The sequence below is a fragment of the Genypterus blacodes genome, unplaced genomic scaffold (genome assembly GCF_046128005.1).
Source record: "Genypterus blacodes isolate CSIRO-AG114 ecotype Tasmania unplaced genomic scaffold, CSIRO-AGI_Gbla_v1 ptg000140l_1, whole genome shotgun sequence".
NCBI lineage: Eukaryota > Metazoa > Chordata > Actinopteri > Ophidiiformes > Ophidiidae > Genypterus > Genypterus blacodes.
The window spans coordinates 175244-199774 of NW_027466942.1; the positions used below are offsets into that span (position 1 = coordinate 175244).

Consider the following 24531-nt stretch of genomic DNA (forward strand, 5'->3'; position numbering starts at 1 on the left):
GTCAGGTATTGATTACATGCAGATGTTGAAAAGAAGAGGCCCAACAATGGATACTTAAGCCAAATTAGATTTTTATCTGTTCCCAATCATAATTATCAATTGATGCAAAGTAATCCCTTTCTCTGAAATATAATTCTAATCTATTTACGCTGTCCCAGAAAATGTTTCCAGTCTGTGTTACAGAATCCTGAGGTTCACTTTGTCAGATGCTGCATTGAGATCCTATAATACTAACACTGATAGTTTAGCTTCATTCATCATTTAGATCAAATGAAACCAGACCCAGCATAGATGAACTCTATGCATTTACATTATAAACTTACACACATATAAAACATCATTTCTGTTTGAGAAATTCTTCAAGAAACAATCCAAACAATTCATTAGTTTTATAGGTAAGATTTAATGAACAACATTTCCTTTCCTGCTCATGAACATTGACAGCTGTCATCTAGAGGCATTGTCATAAAATAAATGTTTAATTCAGACTCAAAAGATCCACCGTACAAATCATCTTCTCCATTCTATAGATATACAGTTCAAGCTGTTTTCTAATGCTGTTCTAATGAAACCTGCAGAGAAACAAAAATAAGAAGCAAGCAACCACAGCATCATTACTGATTTTAAATCAATGGAAAATCCAATCAGTAAACAAGTTTATGTTCTCTGTTCTCTGTAGTATGTCTCAGCTCATATTCTTGCACATTTATTTGCTGTCTGAACTTTTAACTGTTTCGAACTTGTGCATTTCATTCATCCTATAGAAAAAATAAGCAGATTAGACATTTGTGATAAATCAAAACAGCCATCTTTCCTGGGACTCAATTAACAGCTGAAAAAAAAAAATAATAATGCAGATATAAAGCATTAAAAACAGTAATGCATACTTGAAATCACTTGTGTTACAGATAATATCACTGAGATTGTCATAAAATAGTAAACATAAAATCAAAACTCATGGCTACATTCCCACTCCAAATACTTGCACAACCCATTTCCAAAAAAACAAAAACAAAACCCCAGAAATTTTCCTTTTCCACTGAGTGACTAATGTGAATATGACATACATTTAGAAACAATAGCATCTGCAGTCATAATATTTGTTTTTCTCATTTAGAGTCAAGATCTTCTTTCAATGAGATTCTTCTATATTACAGCTTGCATATATGCAGACAACAAGAGGTCATTGTGACTTTGGCAGAGCAGAGTTTGTTCTGAGGTTTTACATTTCATCCAGACTTGCAATCGCTTCCTCTTTGGTGTGTTTTCTCCAGGCACTGGGAATTTGTCCTCTGCCCTTGAACTTTTTCTTATAGTGATCTTCCAGTTCCTTTTGAAACTTACACACAAACCATTTCCAGTAAATCAGCTTAGATTCATCAGCGGTGATTTTCCAAGATTTATACTTTGGACCAGCAGTGTGGTAGAGTTTATAAGGAATCTTCTTATCTGAATCATGTTTAGGGTAAAAGGACCTGTCACTTGCTACTAATGTTGTGCAGAAGTTAATGACCAGTTCCACAGTACCTCTAGTGTGCCAGCCAATGATCCCAGAGGGGCGATGAAAGGTGACACTGTGTTTATCTGGACTGTGACCTCCCAGTGTGTTGGTACAAATGGCACTGCAGAATGGACACTGTACCCAGCAGCAGTTACAAAGTTGGTCAAAGAGGATTTCGTCAGGCCTCAACCGAGATTTCTCCAGGTCATCTAATGGGAGTGCAGTGATCTCCTCAATGATGGATTCAAGTCTTTTCTTCACCACCACTTCAAGAAAATCTAATTCATTTATGTCACTAAAGGTTTGGCAACATATGGTATCAACTTTGAGCTGGTCCTTAAGCTCACTGGAAAATTCCTCCAGCCACATGTTTATGTTTGCTTCCCCTTGTGCCACTTTCTCTGCAGCTTTATGCAAAGCTCGACTCAGAAGCCCCTGGATGTCTTGACCATTTTTCTTGAGTAAACTCTTGGTTGAGTCTTTGTGTTCAGTGAAGATATATTTCTTCACTTCTTCTTTTATGAAAGTCTTGACATGTTCCCTTGGATGTCTGATGTAGTTCATGTAGCCCTGAACGTCCTCTTTCTCTGCCAGGGATTTTAATACATGCTTCTCCAAGTTCATCCTGTTCCCATTGAATGGTGAGAAAGAGCACTTCATCTCTCCTGCAAGATCAATGGCAGTCTGATCATAGACAGCCTGGACAGTGGAATCCTTCAGTTTATCACAGATCATCTCTGCAAACACAACAGCTGATGAGTGACCTTTACAGAAGCGGCTGAATATGACATAGAACTGCTCTCTCTTGCTATTGACATAATATCGTAAATCATTGTTTGCCTTGAATTGATTGTGAGACTCTAAAATGTTCTTGCTTGTAGCGTCAAACACATAGAGCAGAAGATCAACTGTGAACTTCTTCTTGAGTGCATAGCTCTGTTGTGATTGAAATTCTTTGACTTGTTCACTGACATTATTGGCCATTTCCTCCAGATAAGTAGAACTGTAGCCTCTTGTGGCTAAAGGTTTGCCCTGAATTGTGCTTTTGGCCTCATCGCTAACTTTGTCAATTAGAGATCTGATCTGCTCTTCTTCTTGGAAACAAAACTGTTGTTGTTTTGCAAATGGGTTTTTGACTTTCTTCCAGATGTTACCAAACACAGTGTCAGACTGCCCTGTTGTCGTGTTTGTGCTTACCCTCTCATCTTCAGATCTCTGTCTTTCCTCACAGGGATCTTGGTGCTTTGTTCGGGTATCATATTCAGAATAATCCCCAAGGTTGGCTATGTTTTTGTATTTGCCACAATCTTGGCGTTCATGTATAAGAGAACTTTCAATGCCAAGTTCTAGAAGGATAGAAAGCTGATCTTCTTGTAGCTTGATATCCTTTATGGGCTCTGTGTCTGCAGTTAATTCAGTAACCCAGCCATCCCAGACACGGTTGAACTGCTCCTGAAGTTCCCTCTCATTTGTTGCCTTGTCTTTGAGCTGCAGAGCAAGCTGTTTGCTCTTTTGTAGTAGCTTGTTCTCGAACTCTGGCTTCTTCTTATCAAGCTTTTCACAAGCATTCTTCTGCTGGAGAACCTCATCCAGTTTTCTCTTCAGTGCTTTCACAAGTTCTTCACGAATGTCTTTGATTTTGCTTTCAAATCTTCCTCGCCATTGAACCAACATTTCTTTTTGGTCTTTATCATCAAAGTATGTTGCCATAGCTTTTCTGACATCTTCATAAGTTTTGCTCATCTTGTTATAAAGATAACTGAGTTCAACCGTGTCATGGTTTCCATTCTCTATTCTGTTGTGAAGCTGATTTTCAATGGTCAGCAGCTCTTTCCTCAGGGTCCAGGTCCAGTTCCCATACTGGACCTCCAGCTTTCTGTACACTGCAACTTCAAGTGTGTTTTTGAAACTGAAGACAAAGTTTTCATTCAGCAGAGCTTTCCACAGGTCTCCAATGTTGTGTTTGAACTGTGAGAGAGTCATTCCATCAGACTGTGATGCTTTAGAGAGGATGGTGTTCTTCAGCTCTTGGACGCTTTCACTGTAACCTGGATTTGGAGGGGCCATGGGTGGACTTCCCTCCCACAACTGGGCAAAGTATTTCACATCTTCTTGGACGTCGAATTCAATGATGTCACTGAAGCTCTTGGCATCACATCCCTCCTCTTTGGCAGCTAGTTGAGCCATCTGGTCCAGTTTTTCTTGTAGGCGCCTCTTCCCATCCATATTTTTCTCAGAAGCTGCAATGTCTGTGACATTCTGGTGAACAAACACACAACTTGGAGACAATTTAACGTTCTTCATCCGCATGATAGCCTGTACAACAATCTGCAGAACATCTTGCATTACTGCTGGATTTTCTCCAAAGATGTTGATCAATGTCATGTTTCCCACACCGACGACAAACGTAGCCAGTTCATTGTCATGGTGTAGAGTTGTGTTACCTGCCAACTCAAGAGCACGTAGTCCTTCAGTGTCCACAACTAGAACATAGTCAAACTTCAAGTCGTTCTTCATCTCTTCTGACACTTTCACCAGCTGCATGAAGGCACCTTTGGTGCATCTGCCTGCACTTACTGCAAACTGTAAACCAAACATGGCATTCAGCATTGTTGATTTTCCACTGCTTTGTACGCCCAGAATTGACAGAACAAAAACTCGCTTATCACCCAGCTTCATGATGACTTCATCTAACAGACTACTGATCCATGTTAGAGGTACATGACCTGCATCACCATCCATCAGCTCCATGGGATGTCCTGATATCATCAGCTCTGCAGCCAGAGCAGGATAGTCACACCACTTCATTCTGCCTGTGTTTCGTCCTCTTGCCAGTGATTCATGAGCTTCATAGATCTGTCCCATCTCCCTGAAGATGTGCTCCAAGCCAAATGTTGCTGCCTGAAGTTGTGTTGAAATCTTCTCAAGCTCAGTTTGCTTGTTTTTTAGTTGATCAGATTTGTCTTTCTTTAGAGCCAAGAATTCAGACCACTTTTCATCATAACTGTGGAGAATTCTAGCGAGGTCATCTGTGGAGAGGTCATCTAGTAAGATCTGAGTCCATTTCAGGAAACATGCTTTCTCATTTGAAGGCAAAGACGAGAGATTGTTGATGAACAGCTGCATGAAGTCAGAACAGGAAGCAGCACGCTGTCTCTGTCGTATTTCCTGCAGTTTCTCTTGATTTTTACATTTCTCCTTTTCAATTTCTCCTTTCAGGTGATACTGTTGTTGTGTTATTCTGCTCCACTCATGCCACAGTTCGCCCTGACAAGGGAGCTTTTTCTCTTTGATCTTTGAGACGTCCATGCCCTTAAGCAAAGTGGTTATTTTCAAAGCAGCAGCTTTTCCTTTTTGGCAGATCTCATTTTCTTCATCCACTCTGATTCCAGAGACTTGAGCCAGTGTTTCAAGCTGGAAGGATTTAAAGGATCCAGACAAAATGTTCCGAATGATTCCTTTCAGTTCTTCAGATGCATCTGACTGACTTTTGTCTTTCAGACCAATCTTATAATGTCCTGGTTTCATCTGTACTGGATTAGAATCATTATCAGCAATGAGGCAAATCAGAGGCTTTGAGGAATCAAGAAGTGATGAAATAACTGTCATACTTCTGTCTCCCCTTTTCAGAGATGGTACCAACACAACATTGATTGAAGCCTTTTCAATCAGTATGTCACGTTGTTTATCCAAGGACAGAGCGTCACCGTGGAGATTACAGAAGGCAATGAAGTCAGTGAAAGAATCGTTGGGTTTTCCAGCTGGGCAGTACCAGGCGATCTCTGCCACTCCATCCATCAAGTAGCGAGTTTTTGTGCTACCTGGGCAGTTCCTGTGGAAGAAGGTGCTGTGGCGCTCGTTGATTAAGTTGTTCAGTAGCTGAGATTTTGACAATGAGGCTGAACCAAGACGGAGGAATGATACCATGGGTGTCTCAGCTTTACAGACAGGCATGCTCTTCATTATGGAACCTTTTGATTTATCTGTCATCTTCCAGCTTTTTCTTATTTGCCTAAATGCCCAAAGAGGACACTCAATGTCCTTTGAGACTGGGTCAGGAACAAGCAAAGGTAAGGCGTACTGACATTGTGATAGCTTAGTAATCATGTTCTGCCTGAGAAAGGTGTCTGAGCAGTGGAAAACTGCCATTTGAACGTCCATTGGATGGACATTTGTTTTTTTTGTTGGATTGGACTCTTCATCAGAACTGAAAAGAGCATCTAAGATACTTTCTTCTGTTTCATCATTTACAACATCTAGTTCATGTCTGAATTGACAGACTTCAGCACTGTCTTGTTTCACAGGAATATATCTTGCTCTATAGTCCAGTATCATCAACCTTTGGAGAAAGGTATGAGCTAGATCCTTCTCAGGTGTGTCGCTCTGCTGTTTCAGAGCTGGGCCTATTTGAAGAAAATCTGCTGGTGTCAACGTCTGTTGGCGTTTGTCTCCAAGTTGAAGTCTGTTGAACAGTGTTTCTGTTTCTCTTCGACATTGCTCCTCCCTGCTGATCTCTACCAGCTTTTAAAGTAAATCATATGTGTCAGGAATTATTACTTTGAAAGATGGAATATTGAATAAATAGTGTTATAGAGACATTTAGATTGTCTTACCTCATCCTTATTTTCACTCATGTCTTCCTTTAAGGTACCTATAAATAATGAACTGAATCAACCCAGGTACATGTGTATGATCGCAATATTACTATTTTACTATACAATATCAATCAAATTCTATGTATGAATTAGTACCTGTATATTTCTCAGGTGGTGTTTCAGACTTCATGCTGGTCTCTTCTGTTGCTGTTGTGTCATCGTTCCTCTCTGAGTCTTCACCATCATCAGGATTGTTGACTGGATCACACTAGAAAAAAGTTATTCCATGTCAACTCTAGTTGACCTGGTGGGTTCCATTCAGTTAAAGAATTTGTTTACACTGGTGAAGAAGGTGAAGTTCCCTTGAAGAAGGTGAAGTTGCCACTTCCCTCACTGGCAGTTGTGGCTGGCGTGCAGGGACAATAAGAAAGAAGGGAACGACTGGTAGACTGACGGCTGCTTTTCTGTACCTTGTGCTTTTGCTTTTGAAGGTGTGTTACATTTATTGTTTTAAGTATTTTAGACTTACTTCCTGGCTGATTTGAAGGCAGCTGGTAGTCGGTAGGAAGTAGATTGAAGCACCAGGTATTTTCAAGTTTAAAGGCCAAAACACATCTGGGTATTGCCTTTGGGACAAGCTTCTTTTTTTTTTTTCTTCTTTTGCCTTAAAAAAAACTGTAGGTACTTTTACTAAAACTATGTTAAGTCATGGGTAAATTTTGCTTTTAACAAAGTCATTTTGAATCAGATTTAGTTTCTTTGACTCAAGTACAACTTCTGGGTATTGTATTTGCACATTACTTGGTGGTATTGTTTGCCTGTTTTGCCTGCCTTACAGACTGTTTAACCACATATAGACTGATATTTTAGACAGACCGACATCAGGTTACCTTATACTATACTCCAAATCCAACCTGTAATTGTTACATAATGTCACTTTAAGGGCTGGGCAAGTTAACATGCTATTTAAAAAAACACAAAGTCCATTGCTCACTAGCTTCAATAAGCAGATTAGTATTGTGGAAGACGTCGGTCTGAGGAACGTTCTTAGGATCGCAACGAATGACGACACATATGAGCCTCCCTTAAGACGCACCATCACAACAAGAACACACGAGTTGTATGAAAAGCATCTATCAAGCAAAAGCCTCCATGACTACGCAACACAAGAAACTGACATGGTTGTGTTTTGATTATAGATACATAAATATGCCAACAAATCTACTCACCTTTGTCTTGTCTGCTGCTCCTTGTGACTGAGACGTCTCCCTGTCTACAACTTTTATACACAGAGCCAAACCCCTCCCCCCTCCAGTAGTGAGGACAAATATGGAAGTAATCTGAATACAAATCTTCAATACTTCTCCGAAATCACGTGACTTTGTGGAAAGAGGAGGTGTGACTAAGCAACCCAGATGCCTTACACAGATACTGAGGATGAGGCCTTTTAATGCCTGCTGACATTCAGAGTTACACCAGTTTGATAAAGATGCTGTTTTTAAACTCAAGGATTCCTTTTTTCTCCTCTTTTGGCCACCATACACCATATGCAAATCATCATCATCATCATCACTATCATTTTTGAAAAGTGGAGCTCAATACTGGCAAACGAATCTTAAACATGTGATTTGATGGTTTTCAGAAATGAATTTTGGACATTTATATTAGCATCAGATCATGTTATTACAATTACCATCAGCACCTGATCACATTTCAGCTATACTGTATTTAGTTTGCTTTATCAGAAACTATCAGAATGTTTTTCAAATATTGGTACCTGTTGAGATGGTGTGTTTGTATTTGCATAGCACTATTGTGTGGTTTACATATACTGTGTGTATGTGGTGTAGTGTAGGGTCGGGATAGGATGGAATAGGTTAAGTCTTTGTATTACGATGTCTTGTAATGTTGTGTATTTTGTCGTTGCGGCTGTGACCTTTGGGTGCTTGCATACCTTTCTTGGAGCCAGCAGATCGGTGGCAGATTGGTTCATCTTTGTCAAGTGTGTCTGGTCCTTGAGAGTCATGTTGGCATATGATTATGTGTAAACATAATCACTAAGTGATTAATATGCAGCCTGGACTGTGCTGTGCCATCACTGTTATTGGCTGTTCCTGTAGAGGAGTCGAGCCGGCCGATCCGGCTCATCTTCATTCATTCGTGCCACACCTCTGCCATTTGGGACTTTCCAATCAAGCCTGGGCTGAGAATGAGAGAACGTCCACCTTGCTGCTGCTGATTCAGATCTGCTGCTCCGTCCTGGGGCCTTTACTACAAAGGACAGTCAACAGGCCTCTGCCTTGTTTGCGTTACCTGGCTTAACAAGATCTAAACCCATAATAGGGCTTAATCAGTAAGTCCATGCTTGGGGCATGTCTACGAAGATGAGACTATAGCAAAGAGATGGGATGGCAACGTGCTGCATAGGTATCTCACATCAGAGGAGCTCAGGATCATGTTAGAGGAGTTTGAAGAATATAAAGCTATAATGACCGCAAAGAGCAAATAGAACCAGAGGGGAATTCTGGCAGGAAATTAAAAACCATATTAATGTGTAACTTAATACATTTACTTAATTACTTAATGCAGTCAGAAATGCCTTACTGCTCCTCCTACTCCTCACAGTATTTGAAATATGAATGCAATCAAACCAAGGTTTGTTGCTGTGTGTTCCATATGTGTGTGTGTGTGTGTGTGTGTGTGTGTGTGTGTGTGTGTATTTTTTTATGATTCTTTGTAAAGTGTACTGAGACATACATAGGTTGAGGGTATCGTGCAGGAACGGTGACGCTATTTTCCAAACAAGGTGATTGCAAAAGAGGCAGTGCTTTATATATCTTCACAACTAAGCTACAACTCAGCTGTGGACCAGAATTCAGAGCAGGGGTGGGCAAACTATGGCCCGCGGGCCACATGCAGCCCGCCACGCTTTTTAATTCGGCTGGTCAAATATGGGCGCATCGCCAAATTTAACACGAAAAAATACCGGCCTGCTTAAACTGTTCCAGGATAAGGTGAAAAGGGGAAAAGCTCTTCTAATGCTCTTGTTTTCTAATCTTTCATTTCTAATTTGTCCTTTTTTCTTTCATTTCTAATTTGTCCTTTTTTCTCATTCATCATAGTACCTAACTTATTGCACTTCTACTCTAGCTCTAGTTATGCTCTTAGCTGTTGGTTTTGGAAGGAAATGCACTTACGATTTCTTGTGACCTAAAGTTCTTTTATCTACCTTTGTCAAACACACTTATTGTAAGTCGCTTTGGATGAAAGCGTCTGCTAAATGACCCTAATGTAATGTAATGTAATGTAATGTAATGTAATGTAATGGAAAATTCTGAGCGGTACACAATTTTCCTTCATTGCATAATCCAGTGGTTACCAAACTTTTTCTGCAGGGAGATGCAGGTATCACGTCTCGGTGTCTGTGTGTGTTTGTGCGTGCCTGTGGGCGTGTGTGTGGACAAGCAAGAGAGAGAGAGAGAGAGAGAGAGAGAGTCTGGTGGTATGTGGATCGTTGGCGGGAGCAATGTTACAGTTACGGGTTACGTATGAAGAAATGAATGTACAGTGTGCCAGAGACTGGTGAAAATAAAGCTGCTGCTGCAGAGTTTTGGAGCATCAACTTCGGCCCCGGAGGAAACAGCTCCTGTGTGCTCCTCGACCACGGCCTGGGAGCCGAACAGGAAAATGTTAACGTAACCCTAAATTAGCATGTGAAGCTCTGCGGATCAAAAACAACAACCAGGCCGACGAGTCTCAGTCAAACAGAGAGTCAAACCTGATAACAGAGGAGACAAACACATCGAGCAGTAATGCTATCTGGACGCTCATTCTCGGCCCGTCTGTCAAATTTAAAAAATCATTGTGGCCCCTGAGCCAAAAGGTTTCCCTACCCCTGATTTAGAGCATAAGTTACCATGGGGACAGAGGTAAGGCAGCTTCGTTACATCAGAAGAATCACATTTGAGCTTCCACATAGCTAACTAAAGCCTTAATCATGCTTGATAGTACAGGCCTGAGCGTGTGCTGCGGCAGAGGAGGCAGTTGGAGCCAAATGATTTTTTTATGTTGCTTCTCTCTCTCTCTCTCTCTGTTGTCATTGCAGCTGTGACCTTTGGGTGCTTGCATACCTTTCTTGAATGCTCTCACTGAGTGTGAATGATATGAAACCTGGACTGTGCGGTGCCAAAACCAGGATTGGCTGTTCCTGTGGAGGCGGAGTGGAGCCAGCAGATCGGTGGCAGATTGGTTCATCTTCATCTTTGTCAAGTGTGTCTGGTCCTTGAGAGTCATGTTGGCATATGATTATGTGTAAACATGATCACTAAGTGATTAATATGCAGCCTGTACTGTGCTGTGCCGTCACTGTTATTGGTTGTTCCTGTAGAGGAGTCGAGCCGGCCGATCCGGTTCATCTTCATTCATTCGTACCACACCTCTGCCATTTGGGACTTTCCAATCAAGCCTGGGCTGAGAATGAGAGAACGTCCACCTTGCTGCTGCTGAGTCAGATCTGCTGCTCCGTCCTGGGGCCTTTACTACAAAGGACAGTCAACAGGCCTCTGCCTGTTTGCGTTACCTGGCTTAACAAGATCTAAACCCATAATAGGGCTTAATCAGTAAGTCCATGCTTGGGGCATGTCTACGAAGATGAGACTATAGCAAAGAGATGGGATGGCAACGTGCTGCATAGGTATCTCACATCAGAGGAGCTCAGGATCATGTTAGAGGAGTTTGAAGAATATAAAGCTATAATGACCGCAAAGAGCAAATAGAACCAGAGGGGAATTCTGGCAGGAAATTACAAACCATATTAATATGTTACTTAATACATTTACCTAATTACTTAATGCAGTCAGAAATGCCTTACTGCTCCTCCTACTCCTTACAGTATTTGAAATATGATTGCAATCAAACCAAGATTTGTGTGTGTGTGTGTGTGTGTGTGTGTGTGTGTGTGTGTGTGTGTGTGTGTGTGTGAGTGTGTGTGCGTGCGTGCGTGCGTTTGGCGTGCGTTTGGCGTGCGTGCGTGCGTGCGTGCGTCTATTTGTTTTTTTATGATTCTTTGTAAAGTGTACTGAGACATACATAGGTTGAGGGTATCGTGCAGGAACGGTGACGCTATTTTCCAAACAAGGTGATCGCAAAAGAGGCAGTGCTTTATATATCTTTACAACTAAGCTCCAACTCAGCTGTGGACCAGAATTCAGAGCAGGGGTGGGCAAACTACGGCCCGCGGGCCACATGCAGCCCGCCTCGCTTTTTTATTCGGCTGGTGAAATATGGGCGGATCGCCGAATTTAACACGAATAAAATACCGGCCTGCTCAAACTGTTCCAGGATAAGGTGAAAAGGGGAAAATTCTGAGCGGTACGCAATTTTCCTTCATTGCATAATCCAGTGGTTACCAAACTTTTTCTGCAGGGAGATGCAGGTATCACGTCTCGGTGTGTGTGTTTGTGCATGCCTGTGGGCGTTTGTGTGGACAAGCAAGAGAGAGAGAGAGAGAGAGAGAGAGAGAGAGAGAGAGAGAGTCTGGTGGTATGTGGATTGTTGGTGGGAGCAATGTTACAGTTACGGGTTACGTATGAAGAAATGAATGTACAGTGTGCCAGAGACTGGTGAAAATAAAGCTGCTGCTGCAGAGTTACGGAGCATCAACCTCGGCCCCGGAGGAAACAGCTCCTGTGTGCTCCTCGACCACGGCCTGGGAGCCGAACAGGAAAATGTTAACGTAACCCTAAATAAGCATGTGAAGCGCTGCGGATCAAAAACAACAACCAGGCCGACGAGTCTCAGTCAAACAGAGAGTCAAACCTGATAACAGAGGAGACAAACACATCGAGCAGTAATGCTATCTGGACGCTCATTCTCGGCCCGTCTGTCAAATTTAAAAAATCATTGTGGCCCCTGAGCCAAAAGGTTTCCCTACCCCTGATTTAGAGCATAAGTTACCATGGGGACAGAGGTAAGGCAGCTTCGTTACATCAGAAGAATCACATTTGAGCTTCCACATAGCTAACTAAAGCCTTAATCATGCTTGATAGTACAGGCCTGAGCGTGTGCTGCGGCAGAGGAGGCAGTTGGAGCCAACTGAATTTTTTATGTTGCTTCTCTCTCTCTCTCTCTCTCTCTCTCTGTTGTCATTGCAGCTGTGACCTTTGGGTGCTTGCATACCTTTCTTGAACGCTTTCACTGAGTGTGAATGATATGAAACCTGGACTGTGCGGTGCCAAAACCAGGATTGGCTGTTCCTGTGGAGGAGGAGTGGAGCCAGCAGATCGGTGGCAGATTGGTTCATCTTCATCTTTGTCAAGTGTGTCTGGTCCTTGAGAGTCATGTTGGCATATGATTGTGTGTAAACATAATCACTAAGTGATTAATATGCAGCCTGTGCTGTGCTGTGCCGTCACTGTTATTGGCTGTTCCTGTAGAGGAGTCGAGCCGGCCGATCCGGTTCATCTTCATTCATTCGTACCACACCTCTGCCATTTGGGACTTTCCAATCAAGCCTGGGCTGAGAATGAGAGAATGTCCACCTTGCTGCTGCTGAGTCAGATCTGCTGCTCCGTCCTGGGGCCTTTACTACAAAGGACAGTTAACAGGCCTCTGCCTTGTTTGCGTTACCTGGCTTAACAAGATCTAAACCCATAATAGGGCTTAATCAGTAAGTCCATGCTTGGGGCATGTCTACGAAGATGAGACTATAGCAAAGAGATGGGATGGCAACGTGCTGCATAGGTATCTCACATCAGAGGAGCTCAGGATCATGTTAGAGGAGTTTGAAGAATATAAAGCTATAATGACCGCAAAGAGCAAATAGAACCAGAGGGGAATTCTGGCAGGAAATTACAAACCATATTAATGTGTAACTTAATACATTTACTTAATTACTTAATGCAGTCAGAAATGCCTTACTGCTCCTCCTACTCCTCACAGTATTTGAAATATGATTGCAATCAAACCAAGATTTGTGTGTGTGTGTGTGTGTGTGTGTGTGTGTGTGTGTGTGTGTGAGTGTGTGTGCGTGCGTGCGTGCGTTTGGCGTGCGTTTGGCGTGCGTGCGTGCGTGCGTGCGTGCGTGCGTCTATTTGTTTTTTTATGATTCTTTGTAAAGTGTACTGAGACATACATAGGTTGAGGGTATCGTGCAGGAACGGTGACGCTATTTTCCAAACGAGGTGATTGCAAAAGAGGCAGTGCTTTATATATCTTTACAACTAAGCTACAACTCAGCTGTGGACCAGAATTCAGAGCAGGGGTGGGCAAACTATGGCCCGCAGGAGGCCCGCTGGGAGCCGAACAGGAAAATGTTAACGTAACCCTAAATAAGCATGTGAAGTGCTGCGGATCAAAAACAACAACCAGGCCGACGAGTCTCAGTCAAACAGAGAGTCAAACCTGATAACAGAGGAGACAAACACATCGAGCAGTAATGCTATCTGGACGCTCATTCTCGGCCCGTCTGTCAAATTTAAAAAATCATTGTGGCCCCTGAGCCAAAAGGTTTCCCTACCCCTGATTTAGAGCATAAGTTACCATGGGGACAGAGGTAAGGCAGCTTCGTTACATCAGAAGAATCACATTTGAGCTTCCACATAGCTAACTAAAGCCTTAATCATGCTTGATAGTACAGGCCTGAGCGTGTGCTGCGGCAGAGGAGGCAGTTGGAGCCAACTGAATTTTTTATGTTGCTTCTCTCTCTCTCTCTCTCTCTCTCTCTGTTGTCATTGCAGCTGTGACCTTTGGGTGCTTGCATACCTTTCTTGAATGCTTTCACTGAGTGTGAATGATATGAAACCTGGACTGTGCGGTGCCAAAACCAGGATTGGCTGTTCCTGTGGAGGAGGAGTGGAGCCAGCAGATCGGTGGCAGATTGGTTCATCTTCATCTGGTTCAAGTGTGTCTGGTCCTTGAGAGTCATGTTGGCATATGATTATGTGTAAACATAATCACTAAGTGATTAATATGCAGCCTGGACTGTGCTGTGCCGTCACTGTTATTGGTTGTTCCTGTAGAGGAGTCGAGCCGGCCGATCCGGTTCATCTTCATTCATTCGTACCACACCTCTGGCATTTGGGACTTTCCAATCAAGCCTGGGCTGAGAATGAGAGAACGTCCACCTTGCTGCTGCTGATTCAGATCTGCTGCTCCGTCCTGGGGCCTTTACTACAAAGGACAGTCAACAGGCCTCTGCCTTGTTTGCGTTACCTGGCTTAACAAGATCTAAACCCATAATAGGGCTTAATCAGTAAGTCCATGCTTGGGGCATGTCTATGAAGATGAGACTATAGCAAAGAGATGGGATGGCGTTTGTTGGAGTATGAGCACCACTATCATGTGGTCTACATGTGGTACAGGATAGGATTAGTGTTTGTACTGTGTCTTGTCTTGTAATATTGTGTATCTATAAAAACTTGGACCACAAGGAATTCCTCGTACTTGCTACTTGGTAAATAATTCCAGTTCTGATTCTTCAGAAAGAAACCATATGCTGTTTGTCTTTATGTGTTGAGTATGAAGTTGTGATATCGTGTGTTTAAACACATTCATTAAGAAATAAGGAAGCAAATACTGGCAAATGATCAATCATCTCATCTATAATGATGTATCATTACATTTATTTTAATACAACATTTGAAACAGTTATTGAATGTAACAGAGTTCTAGATGGCAGTGTTCATTCACAAAGTATGTAGGCTTTCTAATGTCTGATATGAAAATGTGACCCATGAATGCTAGGTTCATGTTCAGTTCCAGAGCTAAAGCTAGAGACACAATGTGTCCACTAAACATCAGAATCCAGTTGTCAGTCTGCAGCATTGATGCAGAGGTCAAATGATCGTTCTGCTTTGAAAAATGTGTTGATTTGAAACAGGACAAGCAAAAGACATGTTTGAGGTAAAAACAAGAAGCTGCCTCAACAAGCAGCCCACTGGAAGGTTTAGAGTTTTGGGGCCGTTCAGGATTTGCCATCTAGACTTTAATCTCTTCCTCTTCCTCAGAGAAAGTGCATGTTGCGTTGTGGGTGGGGCTGAAAACTGGAGAGGTGGTGGAGTTTCTCGGTCGACTCCCATTTGTGAAGGAGCCTCCTCCATAATGACGAGTCAGCACTTCAGCTGCCCTCTGAAACCTCTCTGCCTCCATCACAGGCTCTTCTCTCTGAGGAGATCCAGTGAAAGAGTGGAGGCTCCTAAAAGACCTCCTGACCTCTTCTTCTTCTGTCCGGTTTGAGCTACAAGAGCGCCCTCCGCTGTTCATGTTCGCCCTGAATGATCCACTGCTCATGGAAGTCCCAGGGGTCTGCAGTGGTGTCTCAGTGACAGAACAACTCTCCTCCTCATCCTCTCTTTCCTCACAATCAATCTGACAGTGATTGGCCATCTGAAGGCAGCTGGAGCTGTCAATCAAGCTCAGGACCTCAGTCATCAGGGAAGGGCCGAGGTCTACGGTGAAAGAGGTGAGGGAATCTGAGCGCGTGCGGTCAATATCGCCGCTTTCTGGTAAAGACCCCCTCCTGGAATCTCCATCTTGAAACTGTCTGTCAAGGCGGGAGAGGCGGGGCAAGGTAAGGAAACCAGAGTGAAGGCCTGCACACAGTGAGAGGGAGAAACAAGTCATCAAAAAGAGTTTAAGTGAAGACACAAGATCAATAACACATCAGAATTATATTCATGTATGAATGTTACCAAGGATCTTTTATTACATTTAGAATGTTGAAGTTATCAGAGTGAAGGCACTGAAGGATCTGCCTTAGGTGGGAGTCAGCGCCTCAGAGGCTATACTGATGATGTCATCAGGACTGGTTTCACATATTAAAGGAAGAACTAAAAACATGTTTCAGGCAGCTAAACAAAGCCTTTAGTTGGCGAAAACCAATATAAAACATTACGGGACGATATAAAACAACAACCAGGCCGAAGAAGACAGACAAACCTGATAACAGAGGATACAAATACATGGAGCAATAATGTTGTCTGGACGCTCATTCTCCTGCAGCCAGATGAAGAAGTATCGCCTCATTCATTTACCTGAGACGGTACTTATTCATATTGCTCCTCCTCCCCCTGCAATAGCTCTGCACCCCCCACTTTGGGAAGCCCTGACATAAACAATAGGCTAGTTAGTCTAGTGTATCGTTCACACAGAGACCCTGTCAGTAAGTGGACCATGGCTGACAGAACAATCTACCAACAGTTCCAGCCTGAGTCACTAGATGGCGATATCACTTCATTCTGTTATCCCAAATGAAGCCTGAGCATATTCACTGAGAGCACATATGGACTGAATTCATTCATTCCATCACTTTAATAGGCAGAATTGTTTTGCTGGCGGTCATTTTGAATTTTAATGTTCAATTTCAAAATGCTTAGTTTTAAATGCTGCTTCCTGTTATTTCAGTCTTGTTTACGTGTAAGACTGCAACTTTGAATGCAGAGTATTACTGCAAATATAACCAAAAGATAAAATCAAAAATTGATTGATCTTAATTGATGGAAATTGTCAAAGGAAGCCATCGATGGCAGAAAGCTCCAATCGTCTCTCAGCTCACTTTACCAAATTCCTTTGGAGTTGGGTCATCTGCACAGTGGAAGGGAATTTCCAGATGACCCACATAAACTATACTGAAACTACACACACACACACACACACACACCTGGTACTAACAGGTTATAATGGTCTCTTTTTGCAATTCAGTCACTCATGCATGGAAGATGACAGAACACGACCTCTGAAAGTCTCTTTCCAACAAACCAGCTGTGTGTGTTTGTGTGTAGAGCTGTAATTGTGTACAGGTGTTGCCTAGGTGATTTGAGATTACTCAGAAAAAGCTCTTTGTGGGTTGTCTTGGTATCTGTTGGTTAGTTGTGTGTGTGTGTGTGTGTGTGTGTGTGTGTGTGTGTGTGTGTGTGTGTGTGGCACAGACATTTACAGTCCTGTTTGCACCAAGTAAAGCCAGCAGCTCTTTATACTGTCAGCTCTTCAATAAGCAGCTCATAATATATGACCCTTCAACAACAAGAGTTTGGTATGAAACTGTGCTGTTCAACCACCGGGCTGCAGCCCAAAGAACTGGGACTGTGCCAAAATGATGACACAGTTAGTTCTTTCTTTCTTTTTACATCTAAGCAGTTGTGATTGAGTGTCAGGATCACAGTTATGAGCCAGTCATCATAAAAACAATCGTCTGTTTCATGTCAGTGTAGTATTCAGAAATGTCTCTTTCTTTAATCCATCCTCATTACATTTGCTACTACAAACAGGAAGTGATTCTCTGCATGATCTCACCATATGTGCAGAAGGTGTCATCTGGCGAGCTGATGGTTCTGGGGAACAGCATGCTGGGTAGGCACCCATTGGGAGAGACCATGTTCAGCTGGGGCAGGGAGACAGCATTCTTAATGATGGGGGAAACGTCGGGCGGTGGGGGTGAAAGGTCACGCGAGCCCACCCGTGGTCGCGGTGCAGAGTTCTTGCGTACTTGCCGAAAGGTGCGTGTGAAGAAGCTTGTTGTCTTGGAGCTGTTTGCTGAGTCAGGACTCCCCGGCTCTCTGGTGCCCCCGTAGTTGCTCAGGAAGGAGGTGTCCCCGAACACGTCTCCACCTCGGCCCACATGCATAGTGTGTTTAAAGTCGCCCAGCGGTGGGCTGATCATGTCCACAGAGAGCTCGCTCTTGAAACGGCGTTTCCCCTGAGAGCCTGACACCAGGCCCTTGAGCCCTGGCAGTTTGCCCACACTCATACTGGCAACAAAGTTTGTAATATCCTTGTAACTCAAATAATTGACTTATTTTCTGGATTCCACTTCAGTGTCCACTGTAAAATCAGAGAGAAAATTAATTATCTCTTATTATCTCTCTCTCTCTCTCTCTCTCTCTCTCTCTCTCTCTCTCTCTCTCTCTCTCTCTCTCTCTCTCTCTCTACAGTCTTTTGTGTTGAGATTTATTATATGTAAAATTAGTTGAGACTGTTAAGTCAAGATATGAAACAGATAATGGGAAATTCAAGCTTTTGCTCCCTTTATTTGATTTAAGTTTAGGTTTATTTAAGTAAGCACTTTATTTGAACACATGCAGCCTTACTTTTTCTTGGTACATATATGTTCTATGTTACATGACAGTATATAATGTCCAAATGAATCGTACTGAATTCATCTGACAGTCAGGTATTGATTACATGCAGATGTTGAAAAGAAGAGGCCCAACAATGGACACTTCACCAAATTAGATTTTTGTCTGTTCTGTTCCCAATCATAATTATCAATTGGTGCAAAGTAATCCCTTCCTCTGAAATATAATTCAAATCCATTTATACTGTCCCAGTCTGTGTTACAGAATCCTGAGGTTCACTTTGTCAGATGCTGCATTGAGATCCTATAATACTAACACTGATAGTTTAGCTTCATTCATCATTTAGATCAAATGAAACCAGACCCAGCATAGATGAACTCTATGCATTTACATTATAAACTTACACACATATAAAACATCATTTCTGTTTGAGAAATTCTTCAAGAAACAATCCAAACAATTCCTTAGTTTAAGTTTAGGAAGATTTAATGAACAACATTTCCTTTCCTGCTCATGAACATTGACAGCTGTCATCTAGAGGCATTGTCATAAAATAAATGTTTAATTCAGACTCAAAAGATCCACCATACAAATCATCTTCTCCATTCTATAGATATACAGTTAAAGCTGTTTTCTAATGCTGTTCTAATGAAACCTGCAGAGAAATAAGAAGCAAGCAACCACAGCTTCATTACTGATTTTAAATCAATGAAAAATACAATCAGTAAATAAGTTTATTGTCTCTAGTATGTCTCAGCTCATATTCTTGCACATTTATTTGCTGTCTGAACTTTTAACTGTTTCTAACCTGTGCATTTCATTCATCCTATAGAAAAAAAATAAGCAAATTAGACATTTTTGATGAATCAAAACAGCCATCTTTCCTGAGAGTCAATTAACAGCTGGAAAAAAACAAAATAATGCAGATATAAAGCATTAAAAACAGTAATACATACTTGAAATCACTTGTGTTACAGATAATATCACTGAGATTGTCATAAAATAGTAAACATAAAATCAAAACTCATGGCTACATTCCCACCCCAAATACTTGCACAACCCATTTCCAAAAAAACAAAAACAAAACCCCAGAAATTTTCTTTTTCCACTGAGTGACTAATCTGAATATGACATACATTTAGAAACAATAGCATCTGCAGTCATTTATCTTATTTGTTAGAGTGAATTCTCCATCCTGACATTGATTTGTTTGAGGTCTTTGGATTTCAATCAATAACCTGATCTCTGTTAATATTTGTTTTTCTCATTTAGAGTCAAGATCTTCTTTCAATGAGATTCTTCTATATTACAGCTTGCATATATGCAGACAACAAGAGGTCATTGTGACTTTGGCAGAGCAGAGTTTGTTCTGAGGTTTTACATTTCATCCAGACTTGCAATCGCTCCCTGTTTGGTTTGTTTCTCCACTCACTGGGAATTTCTCCTCTGCCCTTGAATATTTTCTTATAGTGATCTTCCAGTTCCTTTTGAAACTTACACACAAACCATTTCCAGTAAATCAGCTTAGATTCATCAGCGGTGATTTTCCAAGATTTATACTTTGGACCAGCAGTGTGGTAGAGTTTATAAGGAATCTTCTTATCTGAATCATGTTTAGGGTAAAAGGACCTGTCACTTGCTACTGATGTTGTGCAGAAGTTGATGTCCAGTTCCACAGTACCTCTAAAGTGCCAGCCATTGATCCCAGAGGGGCGATGAAAGGTGACACTGTGTTTATCTGGACTGTGATCTCCCAGTGTGTTGGTACAAATGGCCTTGCAGAATGGACACTGTACCCAGCAGCCGTTACAAAGTTGGTCAATGAGGATTTTGTCAGGCCTCTTCCGAGATTTCTCCAGGTTATCTAATGGGAGTGCAGTGATGGATTCAAGTCTCCTCTTGACCACCTCTTCAAGGAAATCAAATTTGTTTATGTCACTAAAGGTTTGGCAACATATGATATCAACTTTGAGATGGTCCTTAAGCTCACTGGAAAATTCCTCCAGCCACATGTTTATGTTTGCTTCCCCTTGTGCCACTTTCTCTGTAGCTTGATGCAAAGCTCGCCTCAGAAGCCCCTGGATGTCTTGAACATTTTTCTTGAGTAAACTCTTTGTGGAGTCTTTGTGTTCAGTGAAGATATATTTCTTCACTTCTTCTTTGATGAAAGTCTTGACATGTTCCCTTGGCTGTCTGATGTAGTTCATGTAGCCCTGAAAGTCCTCTTTCTCTGCCAGGGATTTTAATACATGCTTCTCCAAGTTCATCCTGTTCCCACTGAATGGTGAGAAAGAGCACTTCATCTCTCCTGCAAGATCAATGGCAGTCTGATCATAGACAGCCTGGACAGTGGAATCCTTCAGTTTATCACAGATCATCTCTGCAAACACAACAGCTGATGAGTGACCTTTACAGAAGCTGCTGAATATGACATAGAACTGCTCTTTCTTGCTATTGACATAATATCGTAAATCATTGTTTGCCTTGAATTGATTGTGAGACTCTAAAATGTTCTGTCTTGTAGCGTCAAACACATAGAGCAGAAGATCAACTGTGAACTTCTTCTTGATGCATAGCTCGGTTGTGATTGAAATTCTTTGACTTGTTCACTGACATTATTGGCCATTTCCTCCAGATAAGTAGAACTGTAGCCTCTTGTGGCTAAAGGTTTGCCCTGAATTGTGCTTTCGGCCTGATTGTAAACTTTGTCAATTAGAGATCTGATCTGCTCTTCTTCTTGGAAACAAAACCGTTGTTGTTTTGCAAATGGGTTTTTGACTTTCTTCCAGATGTTACCAAACACAGTGTCAGACTGCCCTGTTGTCGTGTTTGTGCTTACCCTCTCATCTTCAGATCTCTGTCTTTTCTCACAGGGATCTTGGTGCTTGGTTCGGGTATCATATTCAGAATAATCCCCAAGGTTGGCTATGTTTTTGTATTTGCCACGTTTTTGGCGTTCATGTATAAGAAAACTTTCAATGCCAAGTTCTAGAAGGATAGAAAGCTGATCTTCTTGTAGCTTGATATCCTTTATGGGCTCTGTGTCTGCAGTTAATTCAGTAACCCAGCCATCCCAGACATGGTTGAACTGCTCCTGAAGTTCCCTCTCATTTGTTGCCTTGTCTTTGAGCTGCAGAGCAAGCTGTTTGCTCTTTTGTAGTAGCTTGTTCTCGAACTCTGGCTTCTTCTTATCAAGCTTTTTGCAAGCATTTTTCTGCTGGAGAACCTCATCCAGTTTTCTCTTCAGTGCTTTCACAAGTTCTTCACGAATGTCTTTGATTTTGCTTTCAAATCTTCCTCGCCATTGAACCAACATTTCTTTTTGGTCTTTATCATCAAAGTATGTTGCCATAGCTTTTCTGACATCTTCATAAGTTTTGCTCATCTCTTTATAAAGATAACTGAGTTCAACCATGTCATGGTTTCCATTCTCTATTCTGTTGTGAAGCTGATTTTCAATGGTCAGCAGCTCTTTCCTCAGGGTCCAGGTCCAGTTCCCATACTGGACCTCCAGCTTTCTGTACACTGCAACTTCAAGTGTGTTTTTGAAACTGAAGACAAAGTTTTCATTCAGCAGAGCTTTCCACAGGTCTCCAATGTTGTGTTTGAACTGTGAGAGAGTCATTCCATCAGACTGTGATGCTTTAGAGAGGATGGTGTTCTTCAGCTCTTGGACGCCTTCACTGTAACCTGGATTTGGAGGGGCCATGGGTGGACTTCCCTCCCACAACTGGGCAAAGTATTTCACATCTTCTTGGACGTCGAATTCAATGATGTCACTGAAGCTCTTGGCATCACATCCCTCCTCTTTGGCAGCTAGTTGAGCCATCTGGTCCAGTTTTTCTTGTAGGCGCCTCTTCCCATCCATATTTTTCTCTGAAGCTGCAATGTCTGTGACATTCTGGTGAACAAACACACAACTTGGAGACAATTTAACGTTCTTCATCCGCATGATAGCCTGTACAACAATCTGCAGAACATCTTGCATTTCTGCTGGATTTTCTCCAAAGATGTTGATCAATGTCATGTTTGCCACACCGACGACAAACGTAGCCAGTTCATTGTCATGGTGTAGAGTTGTGTTACCTGCCAACTCAAGAGCACGTAGTCCTTCAGTGTCCACAACTAGAACATAGTCAAACTTCAAGTCGTTCTTCATCTCTTCTGACACTTTCACCAGCTGCATGAAGGCACCTTTGGTGCATCTGCCTGCACTTACTGCAAACTGTAAACCAAACATGGCATTCAGCATTGTTGATTTTCCACTGCTTTGTACGCCCAGAACTGACAGAACAAAAACTCGCTTATCACCCAGCTTCTTGATGACTTCATCTAACAGACTACTGATCCATGTTAGAGGTACATGACCTGCATCACCATCCATCAGCTCCATGGGATGTCCTGATATCATCAGCTCTGCAGCCAGAGCAGGATAGTCACACCACTTCATTCTGCCTGTGTTTCGTCCTCTTGCCAGTGATTCATGAGCTTCATAGATCTGTCCTATCTCCCTGAAGATGTGCTCCAAGCCAAATGTTGCTGCCTGAAGTTGTGTTGAAATCTTCTCAAGCTCAGTTTGCTTGTTTTTTAGTTGATCAGATTTGTCTTTCTTTAGAGCCAAGACTTCAGACCACTTTTCATCATAACTGTGGAGAATTCTAGCGAGGTCATCTGTGGAGAGGTCATCTAGTAAGATCTGAGTCCATTTCAGGAAACGTGCTTTCTTATTTGATGGCAAAGACGAGAGATTGTTGATGAACAGCCGCAAGAGGTCAGAACAGGAAGCAGCACGCTGTCTCTGTCGTATTTCCTTCAGTTCCCTTTGATTTTTACATTTCTCCTTTTCAATTTCTCCTTTCAGGTGATACTGTTGTTTTGTTATTCTGCTCCACTCATGCCACAGTTCGCCCTGACAAGGGAGCTTTTTCTCTTTGATCTTTGAGACGTCCATGCCCTTAAGCAAAGTGGTTATTTTCAAAGCAGCAGCTTTTCCTTTTTGGCAGATCTCATTTTCTTCATCCACTCTGATTCCAGAGACTTGAGCCAGTGTTTCAAGCTGGAAGGATTTAAAGGATCCAGACAAAATGTTCCGAATGATTCCTTTCAGTTCTTCAGATGCATCTGACTGGCTTTTGTCTTTCAGACCAATCTTATAATGTCCTGGTTTCATCTGTACTGGATTAGAATCATTATCAGCAATGAGGCAAATCAGAGGCTTTGAGGACTTGAGAAGTGATGAAATAACTGTCATACTTCTGTCTCCCCTTTTCAGAGATGGTACCAACACAACATTGATTGAAGCCTTTTCAATCAGTATGTCACGTTGTTTATCCAAGGACAGAGCGTCACCGTGGAGATTACAGAAGGCAATGAAGTCAGTGAAAGAATCGTTGGGTTTTCCAGCTGGGCAGTACCAGGCGATCTCTGCCACTCCATCCATCAAGTAGCGAGTCTTTGTGCTACCTGGGCAGTTCCTGTGGAAGAAGGTGCTGTGGCGCTCGTTGATTAAGTTGTTCAGTAGCTGAGATTTTGACAATGAGGCTGAACCAAGACGGAGGAATGACACCATGGGTGTCTCAGCTTTACAGACAGGCATGCTCTTCATTATGGAACCTTTTGATTTATCTGTCATCTTCCAGCTTTTTCTTATTTGCCTAAATGCCCAAAGAGGACACTCAATGTCCTTTGAGACTGGGTCAGGAACAAGCAAAGGTAAGGCGTACTGACATTGTGATAGCTTAGTAATCATGTTCTGCCTGAGAAAGGTGTCTGAGCAGTGGAAAACTGCCATTTGAACGTCCATTGGATGGACATTTGGTTTTGGTTTTGGCTCAGAGTCTTCAGTAGAACTGAAAAGAGCATCTAAGATACTTTTTCCTGTTTCATCATTTGCAACATCTGGCTCATGTCTGAATTGACAGACTTCAGCACTGTCTTGTTTCACAGGAATATATCTTGCTCTATAGTCCAGTATCATCAACCTTTGGATAAAGGTATGAGCTAGATCCTTCTCAGGTGTGTCCCTCTGCTGTTTCAGAGCTGGGCCTATTTGAAGAAAATCTGCTGGTGTCAACATCTGTTGGCGTTTGTCTCCAAGTTGAAGTCTGTTGAACAGTGTTTCTGTTTCTCTCCGACATTGCTCCTCCCTGCTGAGCTCTACCAGCTTTTAAAGTAAATCAGGAATTATTACTTTGAATGATGGAATATTGAATAAATAGTAATAGAAACATTTAGATTGTCTTACCTCATCCTTATTTTCACTCATGTTATCCTTTAAGGTACCTATAAATAATGAACTGAATCAACCCAGGTACATGTGTATGATCACAATATTACTGTAGAAGTAATAATTCAATCAAATTCT

General features: G+C 42.1%; 3 protein-coding genes and 1 pseudogene across 3 annotated transcripts; all 4 read right to left on the reverse strand.

Annotated features, from left to right (window-relative positions):
• Positions 1-387: 387 nt before the first annotated feature.
• LOC143012016 (interferon-induced very large GTPase 1-like) lies at positions 388-6360 on the reverse strand. Its single transcript, XM_076165046.1, has 3 exons — positions 6253-6360; positions 6115-6152; positions 388-6022 (listed from the first exon to the last, which is right to left on the reverse strand). The coding sequence occupies exons 1-3, from the start codon at positions 6284-6286 to the stop codon at positions 1223-1225; spliced, it is 4872 nt and encodes a 1623-aa protein (XP_076021161.1). The 5' UTR covers positions 6287-6360; the 3' UTR covers positions 388-1222.
• Positions 6361-14966: 8606 nt separating this feature from the next.
• On the reverse strand, positions 14967-19591 carry LOC143012039 (cdc42 effector protein 1-like). The gene is made up of 2 exons (XM_076165075.1): positions 17386-19591; positions 14967-15686 (listed from the first exon to the last, which is right to left on the reverse strand). The coding sequence occupies exons 1-2, from the start codon at positions 17837-17839 to the stop codon at positions 15073-15075; spliced, it is 1068 nt and encodes a 355-aa protein (XP_076021190.1). The 5' UTR covers positions 17840-19591; the 3' UTR covers positions 14967-15072.
• LOC143012014 (interferon-induced very large GTPase 1-like) lies at positions 19506-20035 on the reverse strand (annotated as a pseudogene).
• A 499-nt stretch (positions 20036-20534) lies between these two features.
• LOC143012034 (interferon-induced very large GTPase 1-like) lies at positions 20535-24448 on the reverse strand. Its single transcript, XM_076165065.1, has 2 exons — positions 24412-24448; positions 20535-24330 (listed from the first exon to the last, which is right to left on the reverse strand). The coding sequence occupies exons 1-2, from the start codon at positions 24430-24432 to the stop codon at positions 20671-20673; spliced, it is 3681 nt and encodes a 1226-aa protein (XP_076021180.1). The 5' UTR covers positions 24433-24448; the 3' UTR covers positions 20535-20670.
• Positions 24449-24531: the final 83 nt, after the last annotated feature.

Bases quoted from the DNA above. Each gene is read 5' to 3' on its own strand.
- LOC143012034 (XM_076165065.1), bottom strand. From the start codon at position 24,432: ATGAGTGAAAATAAGGATGAG. The intron at 24,331-24,411 runs GTAAGACAATCT...TTACTTTAAAAG, and splicing joins TGAGTGAAAATAAGGATGAG to CTGGTAGAGCTCAGCAGGGA.
- LOC143012016 (XM_076165046.1), bottom strand. From the start codon at position 6,286: ATGAAGTCTGAAACACCACCTGAGAAATATACAG. The intron at 6,153-6,252 runs GTACTAATTCAT...CATTATTTATAG, and splicing joins ACCACCTGAGAAATATACAG to GTACCTTAAAGGAAGACATG. The intron at 6,023-6,114 runs GTAAGACAATCT...TTACTTTAAAAG, and splicing joins TGAGTGAAAATAAGGATGAG to CTGGTAGAGATCAGCAGGGA.
- LOC143012039 (XM_076165075.1), bottom strand. From the start codon at position 17,839: ATGAGTGTGGGCAAACTGCCAGGGCTCAAGGGCCTGGTGTCAGGCTCT. The intron at 15,687-17,385 runs GTGAGATCATGC...CACTGTGTGCAG, and splicing joins TGACACCTTCTGCACATATG to GCCTTCACTCTGGTTTCCTT.